This window comes from Poecile atricapillus, chromosome 3 (genome assembly GCF_030490865.1).
Source record: "Poecile atricapillus isolate bPoeAtr1 chromosome 3, bPoeAtr1.hap1, whole genome shotgun sequence".
In the NCBI taxonomy this organism is placed as follows: Eukaryota; Metazoa; Chordata; class Aves; order Passeriformes; family Paridae; genus Poecile; species Poecile atricapillus.
The window spans coordinates 87,244,615-87,260,243 of NC_081251.1; the positions used below are offsets into that span (position 1 = coordinate 87,244,615).

The 15,629-nt window shown below is 42.2% G+C and overlaps 1 protein-coding gene across 4 annotated transcripts in view; it reads left to right on the top strand.

Annotated features, from left to right (window-relative positions):
* Positions 1-15,629, top strand: part of TTC7A (tetratricopeptide repeat domain 7A) — a 203,094-nt gene that overhangs the window by 156,029 nt on the left and 31,436 nt on the right. For all 4 annotated transcript variants that reach the window (XR_009277214.1, XM_058835343.1, XM_058835342.1 and 1 more), the window contains one exon: positions 5,587-5,789. Coding sequence is in view for 3 of the 4 variants with exons in the window: in XM_058835343.1 (XP_058691326.1) it covers positions 5,587-5,789 (203 nt within the window). In the remaining variant the exon portion in view is untranslated. The remainder of the gene's footprint in view (positions 1-5,586; positions 5,790-15,629) is intronic.

Here is a 15,629-nt window from a genome sequence, read left to right on the forward strand (position 1 = left end):
AAAGTTTTCCCATAACTTCCACAGAGGAAGTGCATGACAAATACCCAGTCCTTCCATAGGACACTATCTTCACAAGGTTGCAGCTACAGAATTTGCTTTAGGTCCACAACAAACCGCAGACTGGTGGGGGGTTCCCCACAAGGTAGGAGTTGCAGAATTGGCTTCATAACTGAAATTTGCCAATTCTGGCTTTTTACAACAAAACATACAAAACATACAAAAAGCAGAGGGGTGTGGTCTCCTCCAAACTGGAGCTATTCAGCTTGATACAAAACCTCATGTAGACAAATAAATTAAATCATCAAATTAATTTACTACAATTTCTACAATTCTTTCAGAGAAAGATGTGTTCAAACTTCTGAGCTCACAGAAGAAATCACAATTTTCACAACTCCTTTGAAGGATCAAAAAATTTCTTTAGACAATTTTCCCCCTTGGGGATAAAAATTAAGGTGAATCGAGAGGTCTTTGTTTTTACTAAGACACACACCTCTTCTCTATCCAGACCCACTTTAAACGTTGACAACGGCTCTAGGTTGGTGGATGTAATGAGAGCCTTTGACACTCTTAACAATCCATTTCCCTTATCTTCTGGGCTTTCTCGACAGTCCAGCTGTTTTTGACTTTTTTGCACACATTGCCGTTTTCAGTGTCCTATGCCCTGAAGACAGCACACAGATTTTTCCCAACCGCTGTTTGCCTTGGGTCTCCCCTGCTGGGGAGAGAGAGCTTCTGCCACTTCATTGTGGCCGATCCCGTCCTGTCTGTCCCGGGGGACCCCTTGGACCTTGCAGTTTTTCCCTCTTTGGTCTGAAAAAGGCCATCACCTTCACCTTTCCTCCTTGTGCTCACTCTATTTACCACACACCATATGCCAGAGCCAGTTCCTGTCCTGCCACATTGTCCAAACAGCTCCTCCCCGCTCCAGTGCTCCCGGCGGGCACGGCCAGCAGCACCACAGGCGGCTGGGGCGTCCTGCAGCCTCAAAGGGCCGGCAGCTGCTGCTGCCCCTGCCGGGGGCTGGTGGGGTCAGGCACTGCCTGGTGCTGAGTCCCAGCAGCCCTACAGGCCCCCAGCCAGTGCTTCTGGTCCTGCACCTCCACTCTTGGTCCCTGCTTCAACATATCTTTCCACACTCCCCATTAACCAATTCTGTTCCAGCACACCAACACAATCCTTCCATCCCCTGTTGTCAAAGACTCTTTCTTGACTCCCCTTATTGCCCCCCCCAGGCATGGATTCTTGAGATCCCTTCTAGTTCTAGGGGGTGATATGATATGCTGCTCCCTTCCCCCTACACCACTGTTATTTTCAGGTGAAGCTGTAGGAACAGCATTTCCCTGATCCCTTTGCTCTGGAAGGTGAGGACACAGGGACCTGCAGCTGGCCCTGAGTCAGCTGGTAACACCGGAGGACAAGACGGGGGAAGGTGCTAAAAAACATTTTAATCTTCACTGTTTTCTTCTTCCCCCCTTTTTCCTCTTCTCCTTTTTTTTCTTAACATGTAGATTTCTCTTGTTGTTTGTTTAAACCATATCAATCCACATTCCCTTTCAATCCATCTTTTCCAATTCTCCTCTAGATACCTTCACAGAACTCAACACAAATGAATTCTGTTTTCTAAGGTGGCCATATAAGTCCATTTGGCAACTTATACTCTGGCCATACATAATAACAATATTTTACCACCATCTCCATAGTTACCTCTGTGTGAATACACAATCTGTCCCAAGATTTCAGCATTCTCCCCAAGGGACTCTCCGGGGGTATTAGGGGATCGTCATCCCTTTTGTCGGGACCCCTTCCCAGCTGTACCCTTGCAATCCTCCATGGGTGCCCTGTTTAGCCTGTGCTACCTTCCATGGGTGCCCTCCCAGGTTTACCTGTGCTACCCTCCATGGGTGCCCTCCCAGGTTTGCTCCCTGAAGATCCCATTTTACTCACCGGTGAGATTTTCAGTGGTCCTTCCCTGTGAACTCTTCACGGACCCCACTGGTCTGCCACTCATCTGTCTCCTGGACAGTCTCAGGAACCCAATTGATCGGCTGGTGCCGGTCGCCACCAAGGGGAACTGATCACTGAAACTGGGTGAGGTGCACCTTCAGCTCTGCTCGCTGCCTGCCACCCCAGCCGGTGGAAATATCCCGGACCGAGCCCCCAAAAATTGTCAGGAAAATCAATCCACAAACACCAGAGGTTTATGTCCAAAAAGGAGACAGAGGAGTCCTTTTACTTTATTCAAATAAAGGGAGAGGACATGGGGCATTCCCCTGGGGTCTCTCAAATTTTTGGAGGGCATGGCCTCATTTTTATCCTAATTCTCGGCCACTTGTCCCTTTTCTCTTTCCCCATAGGCTGAGGTACTTGAGAGGTACAGACTTCCCAGAGCACCTGATACCTGGGATACCTTCCCCGCCCCACAATGCATAATCCCCTTCTTAATTCTTAACTTTTATGGAATTCATGGTGCTCTTTCAGTGCCTCTTCCATCTTTCAGTGGAATTTATCCCATTGTTTCTGTTGTCTCTCACTGATAGCTGCATGTTATCAGCAGACCCACAGCTTGTTTGTAAAGACAATCCCATCATTCCTCTCAGTAATGAGAGGTTCATAAATGGTTTCTCTGAAGCATTGACCCTTTCACAGGGTAAGTATTACAAATATTATATACCTGTGTCAGCATGAGAAAATATTCTCTGCTTTGAAGTGGAATTGGATGCCAAGTTTAACAGAACTTCCTCACAAGGACTGCTAATTTGGTTAGATGTTATTTACAGCAAAATTAGGTTATATAAGGAGATAGGCTGATTAATCCAATGGAAGCAGGTTAACAGGAAGCTGCTAACCCAGGTAACATGAAAGTGGGTGTTTCAGTACTTTCAGTACCACTGAGGGTTTTACCATGGTAAATTTAGTAGGTCCTTGGTTTTTTGGGTTTGATTTCTGCCTCCAGCTGTGTTTTTATTCCATGTTACATAAGCATATCTTGTTAATCTTTAAATAAAATGAGTGTGTAATAGAAGGGAAAAATGAGTTTACAGAGAACACATTTTCATCATTATGTCCTTCAGTGTCTATTTTTAGCTGGATAGCTAAAAATTTTAACACTCCTTTCCTTTCGTAACCAAAAGGCACCCCTCTCATTCTTTTTTATGCAAATTAGGCCTCCCACATGGTTAAATCATTTTTATTGACTATTGAGACTGCAAAGAAACTGACTGAACTTTCATATCCTACATTACAGTTTGTAATTCTTATTTAGATTCTGTGTTTTGCTGCACTTACTCTAAATATTTTTATTATTACTGAAGTTATTACTGAAGAAGATTTACAGGCATCATAGAAAGAATAAGTACTCTCTATTTTGCATGCATTGAAACACTGGCTGTGCATGATTTCACATCTAAACCCACCTGCTCCCAGTTCTGTTCTGAAATGAAACAAGTCACATGGTCCTCTTAGTTGCTAGTAGAGCTTTTAGTATGGCAGTATCGGAAACTTCAGCTGACTTCAAATAGTGCCAAGATTTTACCCCTTCTTTTGTGCTGCTAAGTTTGTGAGAATTGCAGGCATGGAGTGTTCATCTTCAGGCTATGAATTCTTGCTTTGCACATCTCCAGTCTCATTAATGCCACATGCATGGAAAATGCTCTGTTCCTTGGAAGCACAAGGAAAATACTGTCCTCCCACCAATTTTTGCATACGGCTGTGCACATATTCAGCTTGACAAGGTACACGGCCTTGCTTTCTATTATTACAGATAGCTTCAGCCTTTTGGAGCCAAGGGAAGGGATGCATGCAGAGATTTTATGATTAACCAGAAAGAAATGCGTATGAGTCATTCTGAAAGAGTATAACTCTTCTGGAGGAACTAATACTTTGTTCATGTTGACAGCCTCGGAGAATGACATTTATCTTGTATCACAGCCTAGGGATTGCTGAGAAATATTCAAGCATTTTTACAACAGTGTTTCACCCTTCTTCTAGCAGGGTCACCTCAGAAGTGGAAGGGTGTTCAGCCATGCTGTCACTTCACTACCAAATCATTTTTGGTATGCCAGTGGAAATGCCATTTGTGATCCCAGTCTCATGTCAGGCCAAGGTGGAGCCTCCCTGTGATCAGGAAAGGGACTGCCCTTGAGATACTTCCCTGCTCACCTCTCGCAAGCTCCACATCACCATGCCAAGTCCCCATGGTCATCTGGGTCTCTTAGTGTTTTGAAATAGCAGAGTTTCAAAGCTATTAAAGAGGAATTTTCACTCTAATTTCCCCCCTCCCAGAAACTTCCTGACAATACTGACTGCCTTAAAAAGTCAGGACATTTAAGGCTGTGTCTAATTTCAGAACAGTTTCTCTAAATCTGGGGCCTGAACTAGTAATTTTGAACTGGACTCTTGAACTGTCAATACTTACTGCATGACATCAGTTAAAAAAAAAAAAAAAAAAAGAGAGAGACACTGAGTTTTAGCAGTGAAAACATGTAGAGTACAGGTTATGGATCAAAGAGAAATGCCTGCTGTATGAAGATAATTATTTTACCTACATACATACTTACATATGTGTGTATATGTCTGTATATGAAAACAGTTTCCCTTTTCAGTTACATGTGGCAGTGAAAACTGAGTATTGCTTTTGACCTTTGAGAATTTAATATCTAATAAATCTAGAATTAAAATAGAATATTTTGGTTGGAAGGGACCTACAACAATCATCCAGTCGAACACCACAATCTAGTCCAAATCCTGAGAAATGTTAAAGTTCAACCATGCGATATATTATGAAATTCATAATGAGAAATTATTTTCTTAAAAAGTTGACATTCAAACATGTAAGTATGCCTCTTACACATTTTTTTCTAAGGAAACCTGTAAGATAGTTGCTGATAGTTCAAGAAAGTAAATGAGCAGTCTCTTCCAAGAGCTGTATTTTGTTTTCCTGTAATGTATGAGGATGTAAATGGGTGAATAAGCAATATGAATAAGTCTATATTTCAAGAGCCTTTTGATTTAACAGTCTCTGAAAAATTGAGAGACAGTTGTCTCATAAGCTTGCCAAATAAGCAGAGAAAACCACCTTAAATCTTCTGGGTAAATATTCTCCTAAGTAAGTTATGTAATGTCCAGCTCAGATGTGTCCTATTAGTCTGACATTTTTGAAGTTCTCAGTAGACAGTGCATTGGCTTACTCTGTTCTTTTTTACCTCCCCAGATTATTTGGAAATACCTGTGATGACTCCATGTAACTACCAGCTCTTCTTTAGGGCTCTGTTCAGCACTATTTACTTTCCCAGTGGAGGAATCCTTAAGGCCTCTTAAGGCCCTGGTGTCAGGACACCACCCAAAGGTGTCCATGAACATCTGTAAAGATCCCTTAACATTAGGAAAATACACATTCAGTGAATCCAGTCACGATAATAAGCATTAACCATAGTACTAAGCATTGTGCAGGATCATGGCCTCATGTTTTAATATGCTTAAGGCAGATGATATATAATTATTATGAAGAAAGGTCTCTGCTTCTTTTCATCTAATGGCAGGGTGTTTTTTGCTTTGTTTTTATGGCTTGGTGTTTTGTTTTTCCTTCAGCTGAACTCTTCCTGGAACTGCAGCATCTCAAAGAAGCAGGCTTTTGTACCCAAGAGGCAGCTAGTCTTTTCCCCACATCTCATACTGTACTGTACATGCGTGGGAGGCTTGCAGAGATGAAAGGCAATTTGGAGGAGGCTAAGCAATTGTATGATGAAGCACTCACAGTGAATCCAGCTGGAGTGGAAATTATGCAGAGCCTGGTGAGTTTGCAGGGGCTCAGCTCCATTATAGTATTTATGTTCCTGATTAAGTGTAATAAGAGGGGAGAGGGCTCATGCTTGCTCTGAATGACATTGTCTTGCTAATCCTGAGAGCAAGTGACTGTTCCAAGAAAAAATTGTGTAGTTTGAACCTCTATTTTAAGACTGCATTGAATGTTTTTAACTAATTAGGACTTGTGTCAAAAGTAAATATTTTAATTGACAAAGGCTGATACTTTTGGAAGTCAGATCACTGGTTTGTCTTTACTGCTTTTCTTACTAACTGTCACATACCTTAAATAAGCAGTACACTGAAGTTTGAAAGATCTGATCTAAATAACTAAAGAAAGAAAGATAAATACATACATACATACATACATACATACATACATACGGGCATTGTAAAACTTGGGCTGGTTTGTTGTATTTGCTAAAATCAGGAAAAGCTATGAGTTTACATAAAATGAATCTGTTACTGTCATAAGCTGCAGCTTAGTTCCAGCCTTGTGTAGGGGCAGTGACTCCACATTTGTGGGGGTTTTTTTTGGTAACATTGCTACCTAGCAAGTATTCTTTTCCTGTTGCACCAAGCCCAAAACAAACTGTTTTCCAGACACAGGGCCTAGAGCTTAACAACAATAATTATTATTCAAGGAGCTTTATGGAAGACCAAAACCCACTTCTCTTGTGAAATCAGAACAGTTAATCATATTTGATCCATGGTGTGTCTTGTTAACTGTAGCCCTTACCAGGTCTCTCAGGGATTTTAGAAGTTTGTCCTGACTAACTTAATTTTTACAGGAATTCTATATACATGTGACTGCTTAGTGTCTTTGCTAGCATATTTGTATCTCCTGGCATTAATTTGATTCTGGTGAGGTTTGCTGGCAACTCCAAAACTGCAGGGTTATCAGTCTACAAGAGATCAAATGTTAAGTGAAGTTATAATTGGAGAAAATAATAGAACCTACAGGCAAAGGGCAAGATACTTGGTAATAATAAATGCTCAGTACAAAAATAGCAAATGAATAGCTGGTGCACGTCAGGAGAACGTTGCAAGACTGCTGTACACATTAGGCTTATATGGAGCAAAAATATTGCTTTGTTGTTGTAATGCAGCCTTTACAAATTCACTCAGTAAAAACCTAGTTAGATGAAATGATGTTCTTTGCTCTGCCATAATTTAAGAGAAGTTGCTGATACAGGAGAAATCATTAAATTAGATGCCAGCATGATACTAATAGCTCTGATTTTTGTCTTATTTTATGGACATAACCACATTCTGTGTCTTCGCATTACAGTTGCTTGTAATTTTCTGAAACTGTAGTAACTTGGAATTTTCCAAGTTTCCAAGGTGCACATCTCAGATGTTCTGGCCCAGTTTACTTCAGAAAATTTCATCCCAACATGGCTTTGCTGTTTCTGAAAAGGAGGCTAAGAAGAGACCTTAAAAGCTTATGCAGTATCTTCTTTACTGTGCCTTGGTGTCTCCAGGTTTTGTCAGAAATGGGTAACATGTAAGAAAATGAGAAAATCTTTCCTAGGTTATCCAAGTTGTAACCTTTAAAAACACATATATGCTTAGTAGGTAAGTATTTCTGAAAGTTTTAAGGAGTCTGTGAATGCTTATTCCCCTCAAACTCCAGTGAATTTTCAGGAAGGGCTAGAGGAATTACTCTTGTAACTACAGGCCTGTCAGTCTCACTTCAGTGACTGGTAAAATTATAGACGTTATTCTGGGAGGTATTGAAAAACACCTGAAGGACAGTGCAGTCATTGGTCACAGCCAATTGTGGGTTCATGAGGACACCTGTCCTGGGGCCAGTCTGGGTATACCTACAGCATGGAGCACGAGAGGCTGGAAAGCTGCTTCATGGAAAGGGACCTGGGAGTGCTGGTCAGTGACAAGGTGAATGTGAGTCAGCAGTGCTCTGGCAGCCAGGAGGGCTAGCCCTGTCCTGGGGGGCATCTGGCACACCATGGCCAGCTGGGCAAGGGAGAGGATTGTCCTGCTCTGCTCTGCTCTGCACTGGGGCGGCCTCAGCTCCAAGGCTGGAGGTAGTTCTGGGTGCCACAGTATAAGGAGGACATTAAACTGTTAGAGAGTGTCCAGAGGAGGACAACCAAGACAGTGAAGGATCTTGAACGGAAGCCATATGAGGAACAGCTGAAGTCACTTGTTCTGTTCAGCCTGGAGAAGAGGAGACTGAGGACAGACCTCAGTACAGTTACAACTTCCTTATAAGCGGAAGAAGAGGGGCAGCCACTGATCTCTTCTCTGTGGTGACCAGTGACAGGACCTGAGGAAATGGCCTGAAGTTGTGTCAGGGAGGGTTAGGTTGGATATTAGGTAAAGATTCTTCACCCAGAGGATGGTTGGTGCAGTGGTTCCAGTTTGAATACTGGGCAGAAACACCAATTTCGTGTAGTGGTTTTGATTCGCCAATTTGAGTTTCCTGGCCAATGCACCGAACAATGTGGTGGATTTAGTGCTGGCTAAAAATCACCAGTGTACTTACTCATTTCTTGCTGTGAGATACGGATCAGGAGAAGGGCAAAACAGGATCAAAACTTAAAAGGTATAAATAAACTATTAACAGAACTGCAAGAATAAGAAGAAGAATCAGAGTAAAACTTCCAGAACACTTTTCCTCCCCTTGCCCAACTTCTTTCCTTTCCCAGCTGACCACATAGAGACAAAACTTGGGATGTTAAAGCAGTACCAACTATAAAATAGTCTTTCATCAGTTCTTGTAGGGAGTGGAGTGTTCTCTTGCCATGCCATGGAGACTACTCCACAAGAAACAGTTCTCTCCTGGTTTTTCATTCCAGATTAGCAGATTATCCCAGGCAGATTAGCAACTGCCTGGGATAAATTCTGCAATTGTGAAATCCCTCCCATTTTCACAGCCCTACTACAGGTGTGTCCATGGGCCATGAACTCATGGGGGTATTATTTTAAGGATGAGCTGTTCAAAGGCAAAGGTGCTCTTCATCTGTCCCTGTGATCATCTCTGGGGAACAGAGGTTTTCTTCTTCTCTTCCTGGGGGCAAAGGGTCTTCATCACTCTCATCTTTCCCTCTCTCTGTTCAAACTTCTCATGGGGTCAGAGCTACTCCAACATCTGCTTGGCTTCATCAATGGATGCCTCTGCTCACATCTACAGTTTGAATACTTCATCCTCCCATACTCCCTCATGAATTAAAGGGGATATTTCAGTGTATCACTGTCCGTCTCCATGGCCCATGACCAAAAGAGCTCTCAGCCCCATTAGGGCATCTCCTCATTCTCCTTCCATCTGAAGTTTGACTCCATCTTTACTGACCTTGGTGTCTTCATGTTGTCTTTCTACGTGTCGTCACTCTTTTTCTCTCCCTGGAGAGAGGATCAAGGTCTGCAGGTCTCATCTGTGTAGTGAAAGGGTTAATATCTTGCTCAGTGGATTTCAGGCCACACTGGGCTCCTACTGGGGTGGGGAGGACAGCCTGGAGCCATTCCCAGGGCCTGGTGGGCCCCGCTTGACTTGGGGGGGGGAAGGGGGGGGGTGATGGTTAGTGTTAGCGAGGTGTCAGCAGCCATGGCCTGGCCCAGCCTGGGGCCAGGGCCCCCCGGCCTCCTGTCCCCCGCCCAGGAGTCGCTGGGATCCAGCCTGCCCCCCACCCAGGCCACAGGGGTGTGGGGCCAGCCCCACCAGAGCTCAGCTATGTTTCGAGGTTAGAACCAAAGAGAGAGATTTCCCGGGCTTGTGATTTTTAAAATGTTGATCTCACAGAGGCAGATCTAATTTCTAAATGGTTCAAAATGTTGTCAGTTTTCAGAACTAGCCAGCTATTGGCCTTTCCCAGGCACAGAGGGAGCTCCCAACAGCTTCTCTCAAAGAAATCACTTCTGTGAGTGGCTTCTTCTTCCCCAAATGCCAATCAATGCAAAACCAGCACAGTTGGGCACTGGAATGGGCATCCCAGAGAATTCACAGCACCAAGCCTGCCAGAGTTCAGGAAGCATTTGGACAATGCTCTCAGGCACATGGTGTGACTCTTGCAGCTGTCTTCTATGAGACCAAGAGACGGTCTCAATCATCCTTGTGGGTTCCTTCCAGTTCAGAGTATTCTATGATGATGTTTTAGTCAAGAGGTGGATGTAAAATTTAGAAGAGCTGAAAAATAGTGAGATGAGAACTTTGGGGGCAGAGACTCAGCTGTAAACAAGTAGGGAAGGGGAAAGAAGCTGAAAACATGAGAGAAATACGGATAGATAGAAAATAGGGTAAGATAGATAACACTGGTAAGACTAGTAGATAAGACACATGGATGGAGGTCTGGGCATGCTGGAATGGATGAATTAAAGAGGTCAATCTTAGGAGAATAACAAAGGAGCAGGAACTTGTAAGAGTACTTCTTTCTATGTCCTTCAGTCTCCTTAAGATTCTGAACCTTGCCATCCTGGTGCCAGAAAATATCGGTGAAAATCTAAGAGTGTACCTCACCTCCTTTAACTTGGCACTGCTGGAAGCCTGTGGTTCACACCTGTTAGCTAAGATAGCAAATGTCTGGTCTATCCCTGCTGATATGAATCATGGCAGTAGTTATATGGTGCCACATAATGGCATTCCTTTGTGTACTTTTCCAAAAGCTAGGAAATTGAACATAAGAAGTTAGAGGCATCTGATGAGCGCTATAGAAATTAATCATTCTGCTTTCAGAATACAGCTGGAATAATGTGCAGTAAACAAGGCTTTTAGGGCTATACATCAAATAAAAAGGGCAAAAATCAAATATTGAATGGCTGCTAGCTAAGTGATTTTGTCCTGTGTACTGAATGAGACACTGTCCCCATGGAGAACTTAAAACTGGGTTTATGCAATTGAGGACATAATGTGACAAGTGGTAAATTCTGAATCTCCTCAAAGCCATCAGAAGAAAACTGAATATCTTTCTGAAATGTATGTATTAGCCAAGTACTGGTTGTACTTTTATTAAATATACAAGTTCTTGAGCACAGTATGTTCAGTCCCCTACCAGAGAGAAATATGTCTTGGATTATCCAAGAGGGAAAACTAGATTATATGCTAATTCCAAGGGGTTTAAAATGATACAGTACATATGTACAGGCAGATGGAATTAAATTCACGTTTCAATGCTGCTCCCCCTAATTTGAATACATTGTTTTCCCACTCTGGTAGTACTGTTGTGGATATGTAATAATTTAGAGAAAGATGCTCTGGTTGTGAGAATTACTGTTTGACTTGGTACAATTGCCATCCAAGTGACCTAATCCACTTTAAGGTAAAATTCTGCTGTAGACAGTGCTGAGCCTCCCTGGTATATCAGTATCAATTAGCAAAGTAGTCATGTCTCTTCCCCTGGGCTCTTGGAACTGGGTTGTCAAAGCTATATTTGGAAAATTCCAACCTGAAGAGTGTTGCTGGCTTTAAATTAAGGACACATCTCTAGCAATGAATGAGTCCATTGGGTGTCAGTAACTTCTCCTTTACACAGGATAGAGTTACTGCCATAATGTACACAAGCTGTTTCTCTGCGCAGCTGAAAAGGGTTGTGTTTTGCTGTGATTGTAGGGTATTTACAGTAGCTGTCAAATCGGTGTGCTTTCCACAGAAAGTATGGCAGAGCAGCACCATACAGCAGCACTGCAGTGCCAAACACATCCAGGGTGGGTGCCATGCTGTACTTCATCCCAGGGGCCTCTGGCACTTGGTGTCCAGTGCTGTGGTTGGGAAGCCACAGGCACTTTGAAAATACCACACAGCTGTGCTGCTTCCTGTAATGCTTGCAGTTTCTGAGTGATGTCACAGGATCCTTAAGCCTGTATCAGGAATCCACCATTGGCCTTTACAGAGTAAGTACTACTGGCTAATACCTAATCTGAGGAAGTATATTTGTTGAGGAATTTTATTTTAATTTGAAAAAGACACACAGAATCAGTTTTCGGGGCTATTTGAAGCATAATCCTGGTGAGGTGAGCAGCTACTCCTTTGGTTAGATAGCTGTTTGCAGTCAGAAACAATTAGCTTGGGTTGGCCCCTAAAAATTGTACATCCTGTGAGACCATAGTTTCTTTAATTAATACAGCTTGCTAGGGTTCTTTTTCCACATTGCTCCTGATTCCATCTTAAAAAATTCTGTTATCCCTTCCTTTGCTAGAACAGCTCTGTTCCTTTCTTCTTCCCTTTCACAGGCTTCTTCTGGGGCCTGCTTGCAAGGGTCATAGAACGTTTCTCCCTCCTGGGGGCTGATGGAGTTTCTACTGAGCAGGTATCTTTGCTGGTCTGGAAACAAGGGCTTATCCATATCTCCTTCCTTTACACTGTGACCTCTGACAGCACATTTCTACAACCAAATAACTATGGCTTATTTCTTTCAGTGTGTACCAAATTTGGTTATATAACAACATTCAATACACAGCTTTGGGATGGTGATTAAAAAACTGACATGTGCCCAACTAAGTCAGAAAATACAAGCTGCCTAAGAAAATATGACACCTCCTTTAAAAGCAATACACAAATCCACCTACCTGTATGTAACTAGAGAAAGACACTGAAATTTGTTAGTTCCCAGCCACAGCTCATTCAGTACTGTTCTCACTTTTGATTCAGAGGAGGAGAAAATCAATGCCAGCATGTTGGGTTTGAGTCTGAAAGCTCTATATGTAATATTGCAAGTTAAACTAAAAGATACTGAGATAATTGGAAGACTCCTGCCCAGCATGTATCTCACATAGCACTTCGTCAAGTCACAGTGATTCTGAACACGTTTTAGTTTAGGAAAGAAGATAAAGAATCATCTATTTAAAAGGGAAGGAAAAGGGCACCCTCATCTCTATCACTGTGCCAGATTTAATGAAAACAATAAAAAATACCATCAAAACAAAGCAAAAAAAAATGCTTGACTCATACTTGAATATTTTGGAATGCAGTGGAAAATTGTAATGATTCCTTCTCTTGAAGGTTGTGGCAAGGGCAATAAGGTTGGTATCAGAATGCTGTGTAGCTGTCTGCACTACCTCATCCCTATCCTTGATAGCAAAAAAAAGTGAACATATTGGGTTTTGTTCACATTGTGTCCCTGTTCATAATGTATTTTGTTGCAACCACATAACTGGGTGGAAAATGTGATCTTGTGAACACATATTTGATTTGCTCCATAAAGAAATCAAAGGGCATATACAGCTAACAAAGGTTGTGCTAATCATGAGAGTTGTGCTTTAGCTGTCATCTGCACCACGAAACATAAGATTGGCAGCCATGAAGGAAGGGTTCATAGTCACAGAGTAGTCTCCAAGTGAAGTTGGAAAAACGAACTGGATTTAAGTCACCTAGGCTGGGCCAACAAATTGACTGTAAGCTGTTGGATGACCATCGTTTTCCAAGATTAGTATAGATTGTGGCTTTTCCACAAGAACACCTGGTTATTGTTTGGAAGAAGTTCTTTTTGGTAAATGCAGTTGGGGACGTATTACTCGCATACCAGAATCATAGAATGGTTGAGATTGGAAGAGACCTTGGGAGATCTTGTAGTCCAGCTCCCTCCTTAACAGGTTCAGCTAGAGCAGGGTACCAGGACCATGTCCAGCTGGGGTTTGACTATCTCCAAGGATGGAGCAACCTCTGTATGATCTCTTCCAGTGTTTGATCACCCTTACAATAAACAAAGCTTTAGTAATGTTTAAATGGAATTTCTCATGTTTCAGTTTGTGCCCATCCAGTCACGGGATATCCCTGAGAAGTTCTAAGACGTTCCACTTCTTTACGCCTTACTATCAGATATTTAACTGTTCTGATAAGGTCTCCCCTCTCTTCTACAAAGCTGAATTGTCCCAGCTCTCAGTTTCTCCTTATATGACAGATGCTCCAGTCCCTTGATGAACTCGATGCCCCTTTGCCTAGACTCCCTCCAGTATGTCCACATCTTCCTTGTATTGGAGAGCCCAGAACTGGACACAATACTCCAGGTGTGGTCTCACCAGTACTGAGTAGAGGGGCAGGATGAACTCCCTCAACCTTTTGGCAGCACTCTTCCTAATGCAGCCCAGTGAGCTGCCTTTCCCACAAGGGCACATTGAGGGCCCATGGCTAGCTGCTTGTTCACCAAGTCCTTTTCTGCAAAGCTGTGTTTCATCCAGCCATTCTCCTCCACCCCACCCCCCAAAATGAATCTGAAGCTATTACCAGGAGTTAATTCTGCAAGTAGATATTGAACATAACATTGGCATGACTGTATCAGGTCAGGCCAGAGATTCAAGTACTCCTTCTCACCACCAGCAGCAAGGAAGTGCCTAGAAAAGAGTGAGGCCAAGGAAGGCCTACATGGTACTTCTAAGGTTAGGACTTAGCTTGGGGGACATCCCAAAGTAGAGGTAGATTCTACTTGCATAGTAATTCCCAGTGTATTTCTCCTTCATGAGCTTGTCTTGAGCGTGTGTTAGAGCTTTCATCACCCACAACACCCTTCGGTAAGGAGACCCACAGATCTCTTTTCTGCTGTACAAAAAATTGCCAAATTCTCTATGTTCTTGATGCAACTCTTCTTAGCCACACTGATGCACCTTATTCTCATTTTGGAAGACATAATTTACTGTTGATTCTTATTCATCCCCTTCTCATTACTGATTGTGCAGGTATCTGTCACTGAACCAGTTCCTTTCCTTTAATTATTGCTGTTACCTCTCTCTGAACTTCTTAATGTTCTTTTTAAGATGAGCAGGCTAGAGCAAATAATGCACTTACAGAAAAACAGCTTAGCTTCAAAGGCAGTGTTGTAGATTCAGTGTTTAAAAAACCCCTCTCCACCCCTTGGTCTTTTACTCACATAATTATATCCATATACATTTTCATAGAAATACTAGAAATAGTGTTCTACTTCAGCTATTTTATATTAACCTGATTTTCTTATCAAAGCTCTATCTCCTCATGCCTGTAGGTCTGATGTAGGACCGTTCTGAATGGTCAGCATCTCTGATAAATGTGTGATTATGTATAATAGCAGTAAGCAGTGTAATACCTGTCTCAGGTCCTTGAAGAGATGTCAGTGTCCCAGTCTCTGAGTACAACAGCCAGCAAGTGTGTAGTTCTAGTCTTTTCTAGTAGATATATATACACACTTCATTTTGCTTGCCAGAGACATCCTTTTAGCTGGCAGAACACAAAGCTGGTAATGCTAGAAGCTGAAGAGCTTGATTGAGAGCAGATTTTTTTTTATAGATTCTGTTCCTTTTGCCCAAGATAAGTGCATTGCTCTTGATTAGATTTGAGTGTTTAAAAACTACATGATGCTTTATTTAAATCTTCTGCTCTTCATTGTTCAGTGGACAGTTCAAGCAAGGGCTGAATAAAAAAGACTTTGCAAAGCTTTGGACTGTTTAATTTGGCCTTCATTGTGTACTTAGGATACAATTTCATGTTCATTTTAGTAGAAGAGTCAACCTATTGTCTCCAGACTTGCATTTGGTAGCTTTAGAGTAATTTGAAGACTGCAGTTTCTACTGATTAGTACATGCTCATGAATTATTTCTGTTCATTTGTTTCATTTTACCTCACAGTATGGTGCACGCATCCTTGTTTTCAAAGGCATTCATTCACATAATAAAACATGGTTTGATTGCTTAATATTTTCAAGGATGACCTGCGTTACTTCCTTGGGTATTAGTTTCATGCTGTCATGCAGTAATGGTAAATCACAGGGTAGATTCTCTGCATGGGTAAATTATCATGGCTCAATGATACCAAGGTCTGTATGTCTTGTAAGGTTGCTAGGATGCTAATTAAAACCATTTTTACATTGAAAACTGAAATTAGAATGCTTTTCTGTGCTTAAATGTGGGAA